At 35.3% G+C, this 14632-nt stretch overlaps 1 protein-coding gene and 1 long non-coding RNA gene across 2 annotated transcripts in view; both read right to left on the reverse strand.

The window, feature by feature from the left end:
• The window catches only part of LOC111623201 (probable ATP-dependent RNA helicase pitchoune), a 65177-nt gene extending 61599 nt beyond the window's left edge, over positions 1–3578 (reverse strand). Inside the window, exons 1-3 of the mRNA XM_023365697.1 lie at positions 3270–3578; positions 3048–3167; positions 1756–1914 (exon numbers count right to left, since the gene is read on the reverse strand). Coding sequence (XP_023221465.1) covers positions 1756–1867 — 112 coding nt within the window. The 5' untranslated portion in view covers positions 1868–1914; positions 3048–3167; positions 3270–3578. The remainder of the gene's footprint in view (positions 1–1755; positions 1915–3047; positions 3168–3269) is intronic.
• A 226-nt stretch (positions 3579–3804) lies between these two features.
• LOC111623206 lies at positions 3805–13129 on the reverse strand. Its single transcript, XR_002756409.1, has 2 exons — positions 13044–13129; positions 3805–4024 (listed from the first exon to the last, which is right to left on the reverse strand). It is a non-coding gene; the product is annotated as an uncharacterized LOC111623206 (long non-coding RNA).
• Between the last annotated feature and the right edge of the window lie 1503 nt (positions 13130–14632).

The raw sequence follows: 14632 nt of genomic DNA on the forward strand, positions 1-14632 counted from the left end.
CTGCACACTGTGTTAACGTCGTATCACTTAAGTATATTGGTGGTTATTGTGTTTGCTGGAATTTAGTTGGTGCAGTAGTATACTTGGCATCTTTGTGTACATTTTTTATATTTTTTTATTTATTTTTTTGTGGCTGACGCTCTGGGTAATTCTGTGGATTCTACACGTGGAGATATACTTGACGCACTGCCACTGTTTCTCAATGGTAATACCTGGTGGAACTATTTTTGTCATGCTACAACAGTTCGTGTTTGAACTTAATACACGTTATTACATTTATTGTAATTGCTTGATTTTACTGAAACTGGAAGGAACTTACATTTTTCTACTGGACTGTTTTCTGCATCAACTCTACATCAATACATGCTTTGTGGTGTACTTGTGTATTATATTATGTGTTCTATTCTGGTGCGCCATTGTGATGTGATCGTCTAGGTATGATCGTCTCAGTGTTTATCGGTTTGTAGCTGTGTGGTTGAAATTTCTGTGATTTACAGTGGTTTCCTTCCTATTGAAATAATTGTGGTGTGGACAAAGTTTCTTCAACTTCCAGTGAATATAAATGATGCAGCGTGAAGACAATCCTTCAACTTCTGGTAAATCTTACTATGTCAGAATATTAAGCACAGATGCTTGGCGGAGTTCAGTGGTGTTGAGAACATTGTTCAACTTCCATTGCTCAACTACTAGCGGATTTTCTTGTAGCCGAAACAAGTATTTTGGTGCAAATGATTGTTACTTCTTTACACTATACTGTCTTATTATTATATATTATAGTTTGTATATATACTCATTTCTATATGATATGTATCATCTATGATATCTTTGCACTTCTGCTGTTCGCTTTTTTTTTATAATTTGTTAACTTGCATTTAATTGTTGTGATTCTAATTTTATTTATCTTCGTTACTTCTAATTGTTACTGTATATTTACACTATCTTATTTTGTCAAAAAAAAAAAAAAATACTTGTATAAATATATATTACGCCTGTATAATATCCTTGTTGCCCTCCCATCATTGTACTATTTTACTCTTAATGTTTATTAATATGCTGTATTCATTGACATAATTATTTAGTGTTTTTAAATCCTGATAATGCTCAGCGAAATCAGGAAATGTAACGTATGTTATTTTAATAAAATGAATGAATGAATGAATGAAATAAATATCATTAGAATGTCGGGCCACCGAGCCGGGCCGTCCGTTAAACGCGCAATAGGCTCGGCAGAGCACGCGGCAGGACTCCCCACGGCACCCGAAAGTAGGCCAATTTCGGGGCTACATCTTGCTAAAAATCACATATAGAGGAACGATTCCTTTGACTTTTTCTCCCACGTTCACGCTGTACAGCTCTGTTAAGGTCCCAACAGTGTCATTCACATTTGCAATCTTGCCATTTTATAAAGTAACTTCACAAAGATTAGAAACTTTGAATAATTAGAAGCTTTCGGCAATGCAGAACCATCATTAAAAACAGTAACGAATACTACCCAAAGTAAAACGATAAATAATAAAAAAATTAACCTATCAAGAGCAAAGTCTTCGATCAATAATAAGGTCTCTATTGTAAATAAAATTAAGAGAAAAAACGTTAGTTTATAGTTTATAAACAATTACCAATAATAATTTTCACTTTAATGTTCAGAATTAAATGCAGTTACTTCTAATTCATATACAATTGAAAAACACGTGGCCACTACCTTGATACAATATATTTTATACATTTACATAAAATAGACATTTATGAATTTACCTTTCAGTTCTTTATCTTTCGTCTCTTCGACATTATTTGTTTTACTTTGTTCTCTGATTTTCTTCTGTTTTTTCTTAAATTTTTTGATTTTGGCTTGATCGTGTAACCCCATTCTGAACTACAGCGTGTAACGACTCACGCATCCTCTAGCGGACGGTTCTAGGCCAAATTGAGTTCTTTTAAAATACGCCAAATATCGTAAAATTTAATATTAAGAAATCTTTCCTTTTTATTACTAATTCTTATTTAGAAATTACTCAAAACTCTAATAAAACAATTATTTATTTTCAATAATTACAACGCTTAGATTAAAAATGTAATCACACGAATAAATATATTTTCTCATTATTATAAAAATTTCGTTTATGAAATTAAAGAATTTATAAATCTTTTAAGCGTTATCAAATATATAAATTTTACTTGTCACGAGACTCAACAGTTCTCACCGAGCAACGGTAGCGGTAACTGCTACGATCCGCCCAGCAAAGAGATGTCGGGCCAGCATCGGCCGTCGATTAATTAAAATGAGCCCATCAATGGCCGAGCGGTCTTCGTACCCCGAACACCGGGAGTTCGGTCTCGGGTTCGCGCCTCGCTCGGACGGGCTGGCCACGTGGAGTTTTCCGAATTTTCTCCGCGTCTGTAACGCCTAAATAAGGGCCAGTTTTCCTTAAAAAGACCTCCCGGAAGGCATTCCCCCCAGGCAGATCGCCCGAGTGTTGCGTTGCCATGACTTCACAAACAAACAATTAAAACGACCTTTAATTAATGCGGATGCTGGACCTTTATCGAATATCCAAGAAATTTCTCACTGCTGGTAAAGCAACATTAAAGCTTTATTGGCTTTAAATCGCCGAAGGAAAAATAATTTTATTTATAAATTCAATCATATAATCCCCAAGTAAATATCTACTTTAAAGCCCGATTCACGCTGTGGAGTTGTCCATAAATGACGTCCGCACCGGAGGGAGGAGTAAAAATTTCAAGAAAAATGGTGACATTATTTATGGACAGCCCGAGACAAAATTCGCTTCAAGATGAGGAATTCGGACTACGCAATTTTACCACGATAAAAACTTATATTTTCAGTATGAAATGAGTATTTTATAATTTCAGTTAACAACAAATTTATAAAAATCGTAACATAAATCTGAACAACCAACAATTTGATAACTCAATGGTTGAATTAATTTTTTGTTCATTCTGTGTAAAGTAAAGTGAAATTGGACAGAATACGTTAAAGTACACTTTAGTTGTCGCAAACTGTCAAGATCATAAAGCCAAATACCTACCTACACTTTAAAGTGGCCGGCAAATCGTCTTCGTAACACGGCCTTTGGTCTTTCACCACCTAATCGCTGTTTCTTTTTTCATTACTACTGTACTGCGGTTTTTCTCCAATGAACGAATAACTTCGGAAAATTAAAATAAAGACGGACTCTTTGAAACTCCAAATATATAATATGCTTTTTAAAGAGTATAAACGTTTAATAAAATTATCATCTTTTTCTCACCGATCATAGCCCCAAATCTCGGACTCGTATAACATTACTGGCTGAATAAATGACTCGAATAATTTTAATTTATCTACCAATCCAGCGTAACAATCTACCAGATACACAAGCCTTAAGCTAAGAAGGCTTTAGCCACCTAATACACTCCCGTAGCCTTTGGATCAGGAAAGTGGTGTGCATATCAATACCTTCGAAATACGAACATTACAGAAGCTATTATTTAACAACGTTCTTAGTATCTAATGACGTTTCTCTTTAATGCCGCTTCTATTTTCTTATTTCTAGAATTAATATCAAAAGTAAGTTGTTTTTATAAAACTGCTAAAATTAATCTCGAAGATTTCTAGAAATTCAAAAAATCCTATAATTACGAATTACGTGTCATAAACAAATATAATTTATTATATATAGGCCTATTGCTTATATTAGAACAAATTTTATAGACAAAATTTTAAAAAATATAAATAAAATGTAAGAATCCGATTATCGATACATTATACACCGATATCGAAATAACAATGAAAAAGAAAATAACTTTATTTGTTTTTAAGATATATTTTGATGTCTGGGATTCTTTTACGAAAGCCATGTTCTACCAGAGTCATGTGTGCTTTGCAATAAGGGCACATGTTGTCCCAATCCATCAAATACAAAATTCTTGGATGAATTTCACACGACTTTTTCAATCTTCCCGTTTCTAACATTCCGCAAAATGTACATAGAATGATTCCTTTCGGTCTTTCGCATATGCAAACCTATAAAAACACAAACAAATTAGCACGATCCTCACTTAATAAACAATTTCTATATACAGTATATATACAGTATTTCATTTTTGACTATTTCTGTTCTATGGGCACCAAGAAAGCTTCCCCCCATGTAAATCGTCAGTTGGGCAAGATTTACAAAACGGGTGGGTGGGTGGTGAGAGATATATCCGGGACAGATCACCCGTAAAAAGTCTTAGAGTTGCTCGTCCAAATTCGATCCCGGGTCTTCCAGAGCAGCCATCAGCCATCCCGCCATCCTATTTGCACTTTAAAAAATTTTCACCTTCTAGTCAAACACCCCACTATATAGTTCCACTCAACTATAATTAAACACACCAATAATGTCCTCTATTTTCAATTTTTTTTCTCTGGTAGACCTAGGTTTAAGCCAGCATTTCCAGCTGAAAATATTGAGGTCAATTCATACTCCGGTGTAACGCGTTAAAGTATCTAGGCTGATATTTTAGATTGTTAACTACAGCGTGGGTATTAATGCGTTCAACCTCGCGTAGATGTGTCCGCCCTGGAAAAAAGTTTTGGTTTTAGTATACATCACGAAGTCAAACTTAGTGATGGAGAAAATATCACAAAGTAGGAAAATAGGCCTGGTGGCGCTTGTATAGGCCTTTCTTTATCCAATTTTTTTTTAACGTAACGAAATACGCAGAATGTTTGTTTATTAATAAAAAGCAGCTTCAAACATTTTACTTTCGTTTCTGTTAGTAAAAATAACATTAATTTTATACGGGTAGGAACAAGGGGGAGTGCGAGGTGCGGGGAGGGGCAGCTGCCGCTCTCTAGAAAAAATGAAAGTGTAAAAATTGACACAGCACAGACGTATCAATTTAGTATCAGTTTGAATAATGAATATTCTGGCTATACTAGAGCCCAGCGCCATCTCTCGTGAAATCTTAGAACTAATTCGCTGTTCGTTGCTATTCTTGAACTCAAAGAAACTACGATTTGCCCCCCTCTAGTTCAGACCCCGGATACGCCGCTGGGTAGGAAGCATTATGGGTCCCTAAGTTCTCTGGCCTGGGGAAAAATTTCCAGCTCTCTTCTCTCAACGGTCCTTTGTACCACTGATAATAATAATAAATAATGAAACGCCAGGCCATGGTTAATCTCACGAAAAAAAGAAAGAATATTATATCAGTTGCGACGGTCGCGATTGAAAACTAGTTGCATTAGTGAAATATACCACATTGATAATTAGAATAAAGTGTTCGACTATTACGAGGGCTATTTTTTAAATAAGGTCCGTTTTTTAATAAGAAGAAAAATACTGTAAATATCATTAAAATATTCTACATACGTTTATCTACTTTTCTACATAATTTCCATTTTTGTTCAAACATTTGTCATGCCGCTCAAAAAACTTTTTAATTCCGACTTTAAAGAAATCTGCCTTCTTTGATTGCGTGTTGATCATGTAATTCATGACCATCTTGGCCATTGACAGCTGCCTTACGTGCGATAAATGATATTCGGGCTTTCTTCACATAAGTGAAGCATTGTCTAATGAGACCTTTCTGAGCTGCTGCTTCCATTTTCTTGCACTATTCTTCCCAGAATTTTCCTTTATCTTTCCTGGCTTCTTTTTGGAACTCTGCGTTTAATCTTTGCATTTCCTCTCGGTTACCAGAGCCGTAACTGGCCATTCCCGTGCCCCGTGCAAGAATTTGCATTTAGGCGCCTTAATTTATTCGGTTTTGGGAAAATAATAAAACAAATACATTACAAAAGATTTTTAATAAGATTTATTTTAATTGAATTTTTCTGGCTTTCATTTCAGCAAATTCATTAATTACACCATCATAATTAATATTTTTAACGATGTTGTATTCTATCGAAATAATAGAAATATTGGATAATCGTTCTTGTCCGATAGTTGATCTTAAATAATTTTTTATTAAGTTTAACTGGCTAAAACTTCTCTCGCGCGAAGCGATAGAAACGGGAAGAGTTAGAAATATTCGGAGAGCGACATTGATATTTGAGTAAGACTCGATTAAACCAAAATCATAAAGAGCCCGTAGAATATTAAGCGGAGATACGGTTTCTATATTTTGTATAAGGTCGTTACTTCAAAATTAAAACTTTCAATTTCACTCGCGAATTCGTACTTTTTTAAATCTTTGCTATATTTAATAGCGAGATCCGCAGCCGATTTTTTTAAATCAGCAACAATCGTGTATTGTAAAGACGAGCCACAGAGAAAGCAAAAATCGTTACGGATACTTTTCATTTTTTCATAACGCCAATCTATTTGACACAATAGAGCCGGGGTGGCCAAGTTCCTTGATAGTCCGAGCCATTTTTCAAAATTTGAAATTTTTCGCGAGCCGCAATTAAATACGTATTAAAAAGGTATGCAAAAAATTCCATATTACAAATTATATCCGTAGCAAGAGTGATACAAATTGTTTCCTCCAGAACACAACGTCAACTGTCCGTTGCAATGACAGTTTACAAATTCAAAATTGGTCTGGAGTAGGTCGATAACGGACGATTACGCCACTGTTTTATGTTCGTTCGCGCAGTTTTCCATGAGTCATACCATTCTTAACTTGGACGGAAATGAAATTTGTTACAACGTTGCACCTAGTCTTTCATATTTGTTGTTAGTAATTTAAAAGACATTTTGAAACACATACGGAACAATAATAATTTTTTAAAATATAATAACACAAAAATGAAAAGGGAATTCGGGTACATTTATCGAGAGCCACAAATAATCCTTCAAAGAGCCGCATGTGGCTCGCGAGCCGCAGGTTGGCCACCCCTGCAATAGAGTGTGAGAACACTGTAAATTCGTATTTTAAATAATTTTTCGGGTGTCGAGTTACTTCCTTCATTTGGCGTTTTATCTATTTCCATTATCTTAACTCTTTTTTTCGTTTATTAAGAAATCCCTTTTCTATACTTTTTGGTTTGTTTTAAGAATATGATCAATAATAGCATCTGTTAATATTGTTGGCCATAAAGCTATATCATTTATTACTTCCGTGTATCTATATATATCGAAGCGTTTTTCTGGACTAATTCTATCTTCTGCGTTTTCGCAATCCCTTTTTTCAGTAGCATTTTAAAGACTGCGGGAGCCCCTTCGTGGCCCTACGCGCCCGCATAGTTCGCTTACCGCTTAATCCGCTGTTCGGGTATACACCACATTCGCGTACCACTGCAAAGCAAAAAATGATGTAAGAATTTCTGCACGCCTTTTACAACCTCGAAACTAAGATTTTATTCGGTAGTTACCGTTTTCAATTTAGTAATTTTTAAAAAATCCTCGGACAGATTTATTTTTGTTACAAAATGACAGATTTTACAGATTTCTAGCTCTGCACACTGTAGAAGAATCTAGAAATACAGTTTTTGTATATCGTAATAATATTAGTAATTGCCAGAAAGCTCTATAAAGTAGAGAAAAATCTGTAAATTTGAAAACTAAACATAAATTTAAATTTCTCAAAAAATAAATGAAAAAATCTCAAAAGTCGCTACTTTTGGCTGATTTGTCTGAGATCTCCGCTACCTCACTACGTCCCTCTAAAAGTCGCCATAGTTGGGAACACTGGTGACCAGACATCTAGGGTCTAAGTAAGGCGAAATGTAATCGCCAAACCGCGCTGTAGAAAGGCGAAAAATTTTAAATTTAAAAATATAATTTCTTGCGAACGGCAGTTTGGGCCCCCCTTCCAAGTGGGCCCTGTGCGGGTGCACCTGTTGCACCTGCCTAGTTACGGCTCTGTCGGTTACCAATGATTTTTGCCTTTTTTCGTTGTTCTTCTACGACTATCGTAGTTTCTGACGTCCATTTCGCCGATTTTGCCTTCTTCTTGTATGGAATGAGTTGATGCCCAACACCACTGATATGTACTGTACTTTTATATCTTTCCATAGTTCTTCTGGTTCTCTTTCTGCGAAATTGAGCGAGTGAAATATATTCTTTATTTCTATATCATAGGCATCAGGGATCATTTCGATGTCAAATTTTGGCGTCGCTGATGGTCGCTTGACATTACAAAACCTTAGTTTCACTTTGGCAACGAGCAGTTCATGATCTGTTCCGCAATCGGCGCTAGAACACGTTTTCGCAGACAAAACGGAATACTTCCACTTTTGCTGGCACAGGAAGTAGTCAATCTAGTTACGATATTTTCCATTGGGAGAAGTCCAAGTGTACAATCGCCGCCTTGGTCATCTGCTGTTCTTGGCAGAACTGAATCAGTCGTTCACCGGACTCGTTTCGTTTTCCAAGACCAAATTTCCTACAATGCATGATTCTTCCATTTCACCTACTTTCGCGTTGAAATCTCCGATGACATAGACAACACCTTTTCTTGGTGTCTGACGCAGTGTTTCTTGGAATTCATTGTAGAAAGCCTCAGCTACCTCTTCTGAATCAGCAGTGGGCGTATAAACCTGAAGGATCGTAAAATTGCGAGATTTCCCTTTGAGACGGATTGTTATCAATTGTTCGAAAGCTTTCTATGGTGCGACTGATCTTTTTGTGCAAAATGAAACCTACTCCTCTTCGCCGGATGCTATCATTTCCAGAGTAGTAGATGATGTAATCATCGGAATTAAAGAACCCGCGAACTTCACTGATGCCTAGAAGATCTATCTTCAACCGATTCATTTCATTTTTGATGACGTTATTTTCTATATCATGCCAAAGTGGGTTTCTTTTATTGGAGTCAACACCAATCAGCAGCCTATTCTTATCAATTGGTTCATAGGTTTCATCTATAAAAGAGATGGCTTCATTCAGAGGTAAAAGCTGGGATAGCAATAAACTAAAGATATGAACAGAACAGTATCCAAAGTAATAGATATTACAGTGCAGTACTCATTACATATCTGGGTTAGCTGCAAGATGGGGATATTTCCATTGCATATAATAATGCAAGCTAGGGGATTGGGGACACCTGCAGAAATAATCTTGAAACTCCTAGGAAAGCCAACAATTTTGGTATTGTATACGTAGGGATCCTGTAACAGAGTAATGTCTATGTTATTATCTATTAAGTATTTTGCCTTGGAGTGATTGACATTAAATTGAATTTTAATATGTTTCTTGGTATGTAGCCTCCATAGTCCGCGTTTTCAATCAGTTTTGATTTAACTTTTAAGTATACAAGAATTCTGGGTCCGTGGCTTTGTGGAAAATATTTTGAACATTGATTTTTACGTTTAGCCCATCTGATACAATTAATACACTTAATAACAGAAGACTTGGTCTGAATTTTCCGACGGTTTAGCTGTTTTTAATGTTGATTTAGTGAATGTCTCTTCAATTCGAAAAAATGTTTTCGGTAGACTATCTAGCTCGAAATGCATCTGAAAAAAGCAATAAAAGGAGTTTATAACCTGAATTGGCTGTGAGGTAGTCTACCGAAAAGATTTTTTCGGATTGAAGAGACATTCACTAAAAGAAGACTTGGTCTTTTCCACGCATGTTCTATAACTATGACCCTCGACACCACAATGTGAGCAGGCTGGTTGTTCAGGTACACATTTTGAAGAAATGCGACTAAATTTATAGCAGTTGTAGCACTGTTTGATTCCTAAGTAATTGAAGACATGATGAGATCTGATTCCTAATTGAAGTCTTGATGAGATATAAGTCCTATATACACCCTTCTGTTTTTTTAGTAAATTTTGATGAACTTGTGGAGTGGTCAACAAAACCCATGTTTTCTCTTGAGCAGAGTCTGCCTTGGATCTGAAGGAGAATAATGGTTGCAGTATCTGATCTTTTTCTTCCAGTATTTTTTAAAGTTATCATTCTGTGCAGTGACAGTGTTAATCAACTCCTCTTTAGTTAGGTTAGAGCACACATTTGCACGAAGGGCTTTCTTTTAGTTTTCTTTCTGGCCGAAAATTTGAATTCAGAGTCATTATTGTTATTGATTAGTTCAATAATTATATCGACACTGGCAGTGCTGGATATTTGGAGGTGACTTTCCCATCTTTTTGCACCAGATAGGAGTCAATCCCGATGCCATTGGTAGCCGGTTTTAGTACAGATTCTAAATGACTTCTGACTGTATTTTTTTCTCTTGCGAGTTTTTAATCCTGGAGTTAACAGTAACGTCTCCTTTTTTTGCACTTGACCAGGCTGGTCATGGACTTTGACTCTGGAAGCTTTAATAGCATTTGCATATGATTTCAAGTGCGATTGATAATGTATTTTATGGTCTTGCATTTTAACTATTTCTTCTTGTACTATATTATATTTATCTAAGCAATATATATATAGATGTCAGTTATCCTTTGTATTAGTTGATCCATTGTGTAGTTTTCTTGTTGGTTGACTGGGCATTTATTCACTATGGGCTGATAAATACTTTTTAGTTGGTTGATGGCTTCTGTAAATCCCAGTTTCGATATTTCTTCAAAGGCCGCAGAGACATTTTTTGGGGAAGATCTAGGTTTGCGTCCCCGCATCGTGCTGCAGATTAGACTTAGCTATCGCGCTAAGCCGTGGGCACGAGTGCAGTTCAGCAATAGCAAAATAATACAAATTTTGTAATACTCACATGCATCAAAGGCTAACAAGCAAAAATAAGACAACCAAATGTTTTAGAGAAATGGTAGAAATAATTAATTATAAAATTAGAGCCAGAATAAAGACAGTGTTCAACTTGATGCCACCTGGCGGTCACTCATGATGTAACTATTGTATTACGTAAACAACATGACTATAAATATTTGCGTGTTCTCCTGAAGTCATCTTACTCCAGGGTTATGCGTACAGTTGCATATCTTTGATAGAAAGGCTTATAGTCATGGAGTAAAATGTACCATACTAGATACTTCCATGTCATTTGGAGGCAGTTTGCATCTTTCTAATTGATACATTGGTGGTTTCTGGAGTGCTTTTAAAAAGTTACTTTCTCAATGTGAGATTGATTTCTGACAGTACGGAGGAGTCTTTCCCTCTCGGACTGTCCAGTATTGAGGATAACACCACCAGAGCAGAGCCGTATGTTTCTTTTTTTTGTGTTGTATTTTGTGTTCTTTCATTCTCGTGAAAGGTTGTGTCCTATGTAACGGCTAACGCGGTTCTGGTCTCTGACTATGACAGGAATTTCTTAAATTCTAGGAATGGTGTTTAAATCTATTGGATCTTTCGTATTGAGAATGATGTTATATATACTGGGGTTGCACTTGTATATTAAAGACACGTTACAGGAGTTAAACCGAATAAGAGGTGGCTAAATAACATGGCTACACACACACACTGAAGCATAGAGAAGCTGAGAGGCATTTTGCGACAGAAAACCGCAGGTTGAAAGTGCCTACAACATACTCGACCAGTAGTGGTCACCTATAACGGACAACTAGATAAAACGTGCAAGTTAAAATTTGAAAACAATTGCAAATATTTTTTTTATATCTTTTATACTTTAAAGTAATTCATATGCTACAATGTAAAATATTTAATGATGCAACAAATAGTATATTCGGCCTCAGGCCGAATACCGAATATTCGGCTAGGAGAGTGGCCGAATGGCCGAATATGCGGCCAAACTATTCGGCTCGATTAACGCACGTACGAAAAGTGGCGCGCAAACCGATTATGGCAAGGACCCCGATCTCTATTGGTCCGCTGTCACTACGCTTGGCCAATTCTTGACAGTTGTAGCGGACAGACACGAGCGTCCTGGCAGTATGCGATAAGTGATGATACGAAATGTGGATAAGAATGAAATGACCTACACGCGTAAATAACGGAAAAAGAACAGAGAAGGACCGCGAAGTGAAGATGTGAAGATAAATACGAAATTGAGTCGATAACATAATCGAACAAGTTGATTTCAAAGAACACCATAGCAGTTGATCTTGATAAGTACTTGAGCGTGAAAATTGTAAAGAGAAACGACGATCCATTTGCCTGGTGGGCTACACATAAATCTAAATTTTTCCAATGTTTAGTCAAACTGGCTGCGAAGTACTTATCAGCTCCCGCAAGCAGCGTGTATTCAGAGAGGCTTTTTAGTGATGCAGGAAACGTATACGAAGAAGAGGAAAAGTCTTCTTCCCAAAAATGCGGAAAAGTTGATTTTTCTGCACTATAGCCTACCACTTATTAACTTAGTTATGATAAATAATTTTCTACAATCAAATAAAAAATTAATTTAGTTTTCAAGTTTATAATAAGGGATGATTTCATAAAAACGCTTTACAGATAATTAATTAATTATTATTTTTTCACATTTTATGACCTAAGTTTCGATCCAATGTGTCCAGGCAGTAAAAATTTTCATACAAATTTTTCACCCCTTTAGGGTTGAATTTCGTAACTCCTAAACTTTCCAAAAGGAACACACCTTCAAGTTTTTAAGTTTCTAGCACCAGTAGTTTTGGCTCCGCGTTAATTATCCTATCGGGACTTGTTCCTAAGAGTATATAGATGACTAAACTACATAATAAGCAGGTAGTTTTCATTTGATTTGTTACCTTTTTTTGATCTCTTAAAAAATAACTTAGTTATATTACTTTTCCTTTGATCTTTTACATCAATAACCAAAAAATTGCACTTTCTCGAAATTGAAATGTACGTTCAGCGTTAATAAAAGATACCAAAGTGATTAATTTACTGTGTTTTTGTTATTTTTCAGGTATTCGGCCGAATAGTAACCGAATGTTCGTTGCATCTTTAAAAATATTTTAAAATTTTACTTCGCATTAATTTGCCGTTTTACTTTTGAAAACAAACACTTATTGTTCCGATTTGACTTAAAGTTCTTGTTTCATATTTTGCACTCCTTTATAATCAATTAACATTTTTCAAGAGCCGAACTTCTAAAGATCGGGTCTTTCTACCTAAGTCGAATCGTTGGCCCGGCATAAACGGGTTAGTTAAGTTTGAATACAAAATGGTGTCATCGGGAAATATTTGAAAAATTAAGCTTTTTAAAACTTAATACTAAAGACTTTTATGTAAATATTATTAATTTTTTTTTTAAATAGAATGACTAAATTTGATTACTTTTCGGACACTCGAAGCCTGAGAAGCACGTTCCATTTCCTCGTTTAAATATCAAACGCCATCTAGCGAAATTTTTATTTTTTTTTTAGAATTATCTATTTTATACTCCGATGACAATTTAAATGGGCGAACTTTTTATTTTAAAACTAGTATTAATTACTTATTTAATAAAATATTTCAAAATTTACCAATATTTATTGACTACCAATAATAATTTTCAATAGGTAAAGCGATCAGAAATTAAAAAAAATTTGTTTTCGATAATTAGAAAATAACAGAAGGCTTAAATGATTAATAAATAGCCCAAAATACTTATTTTATTTATTCGAGTCTTGGCATTTGAAATACTTAAAAAATTAGCAATTGTTGAAAATTTCTTTGAAGATAATTAATCTATAAAGAATCTATGTTTATATTCAAAATACAGTTTTATGTCATACCAATACTACGGTAACGGTAATGTAATTTTTCCCCGTTTTGACTCTGTACTTAAAAATATTAGTAATGTAAACAACACATTTTATAATTACATATTTAAAGTTTATTAAAATCTTATAAGCGTCGACAACATTTAAATTCGTTTATGCATTTCAAGCATATTCTATCCTTTATTTAAATTGATAATTAATCTACCTCGATTTTGGTCAAAAAATCTTTTCTTCCTAAGCGCTAGGAAGCATTTTATTTTTATGCCAATATCCATAACGACGACAGATCGAAGACGGACCTTCCGTGAAAAATTTTTAAGATTCTGATCTCGACTCGAGCTCGGGTCCTCCAAGCTGCCGGCTGACGCTTTTTAAAGCTTGTTATCGGACTATTTGGCTAAATTGTTAGTTAGTAAATAATTGCAAACCCGGCTGGAGTTAGCGCTGCCGGATGTTTTTTAAAACGGGACATTTTTCCGGTTCCGCTAGCGAGTTGCCTAATTTTAACCGTAACAAGTTGCTTTCGTTGTATCTGTCCACTGTGGAACGCGATTTGTCTCGTCGCTGCGAGTAGTCGAAAATATGTTGAAAAAGTTGTTTTACGTTTTTAAAATTCTGAAACGAACAGGAAATGCGTTGCAAATGGCTGTTGCGGCTTATATAAATTGGACTTGCGGTTTTGAATGCGTGTAGTAGGATGAAATGAGTTCCTAAAGCTAAAATAATACGCTATTCGTAACGAGATTCGATGCGTGCTTCTAATTGACAAGAAGCTAAGTAAACAAACCAGTAGAATAGTCTGTTTTGTATGAAACGAAGTAATCTACGGTTCGCTCACTTAACTACTTGTCATTTAGAAGCGCGCCGTGTCTCGGCTGGATACACATTCGTCGTACTAAGGTAAAAAACGCTCTACCTGCACTTTGAGGTGGGTTCTTTCTGGTAGCTTACATTATATCACGCGGAGGTTTAAATGTTATAAATTAAGTATCGGTTTTGCGGCCCGACCAAAATGTAATTATCTCTAATGGGCTACAAACGTATCTTCGGTTATTAATTTAGCACGAACTTATTTTTATTCTGCCATTTTAATGTTTAAGTTTCTTCGTCTTTCTTTCTTTTTTTTGTTACATTTTTTAACGTTTTAAACAATTTTTTTAT

This window comes from Centruroides sculpturatus, unplaced genomic scaffold, assembly GCF_000671375.1.
Source record: "Centruroides sculpturatus isolate CEXI.00-Female unplaced genomic scaffold, Cexi_2.0 scaffold8, whole genome shotgun sequence".
Taxonomy (NCBI): domain Eukaryota; kingdom Metazoa; phylum Arthropoda; class Arachnida; order Scorpiones; family Buthidae; genus Centruroides; species Centruroides sculpturatus.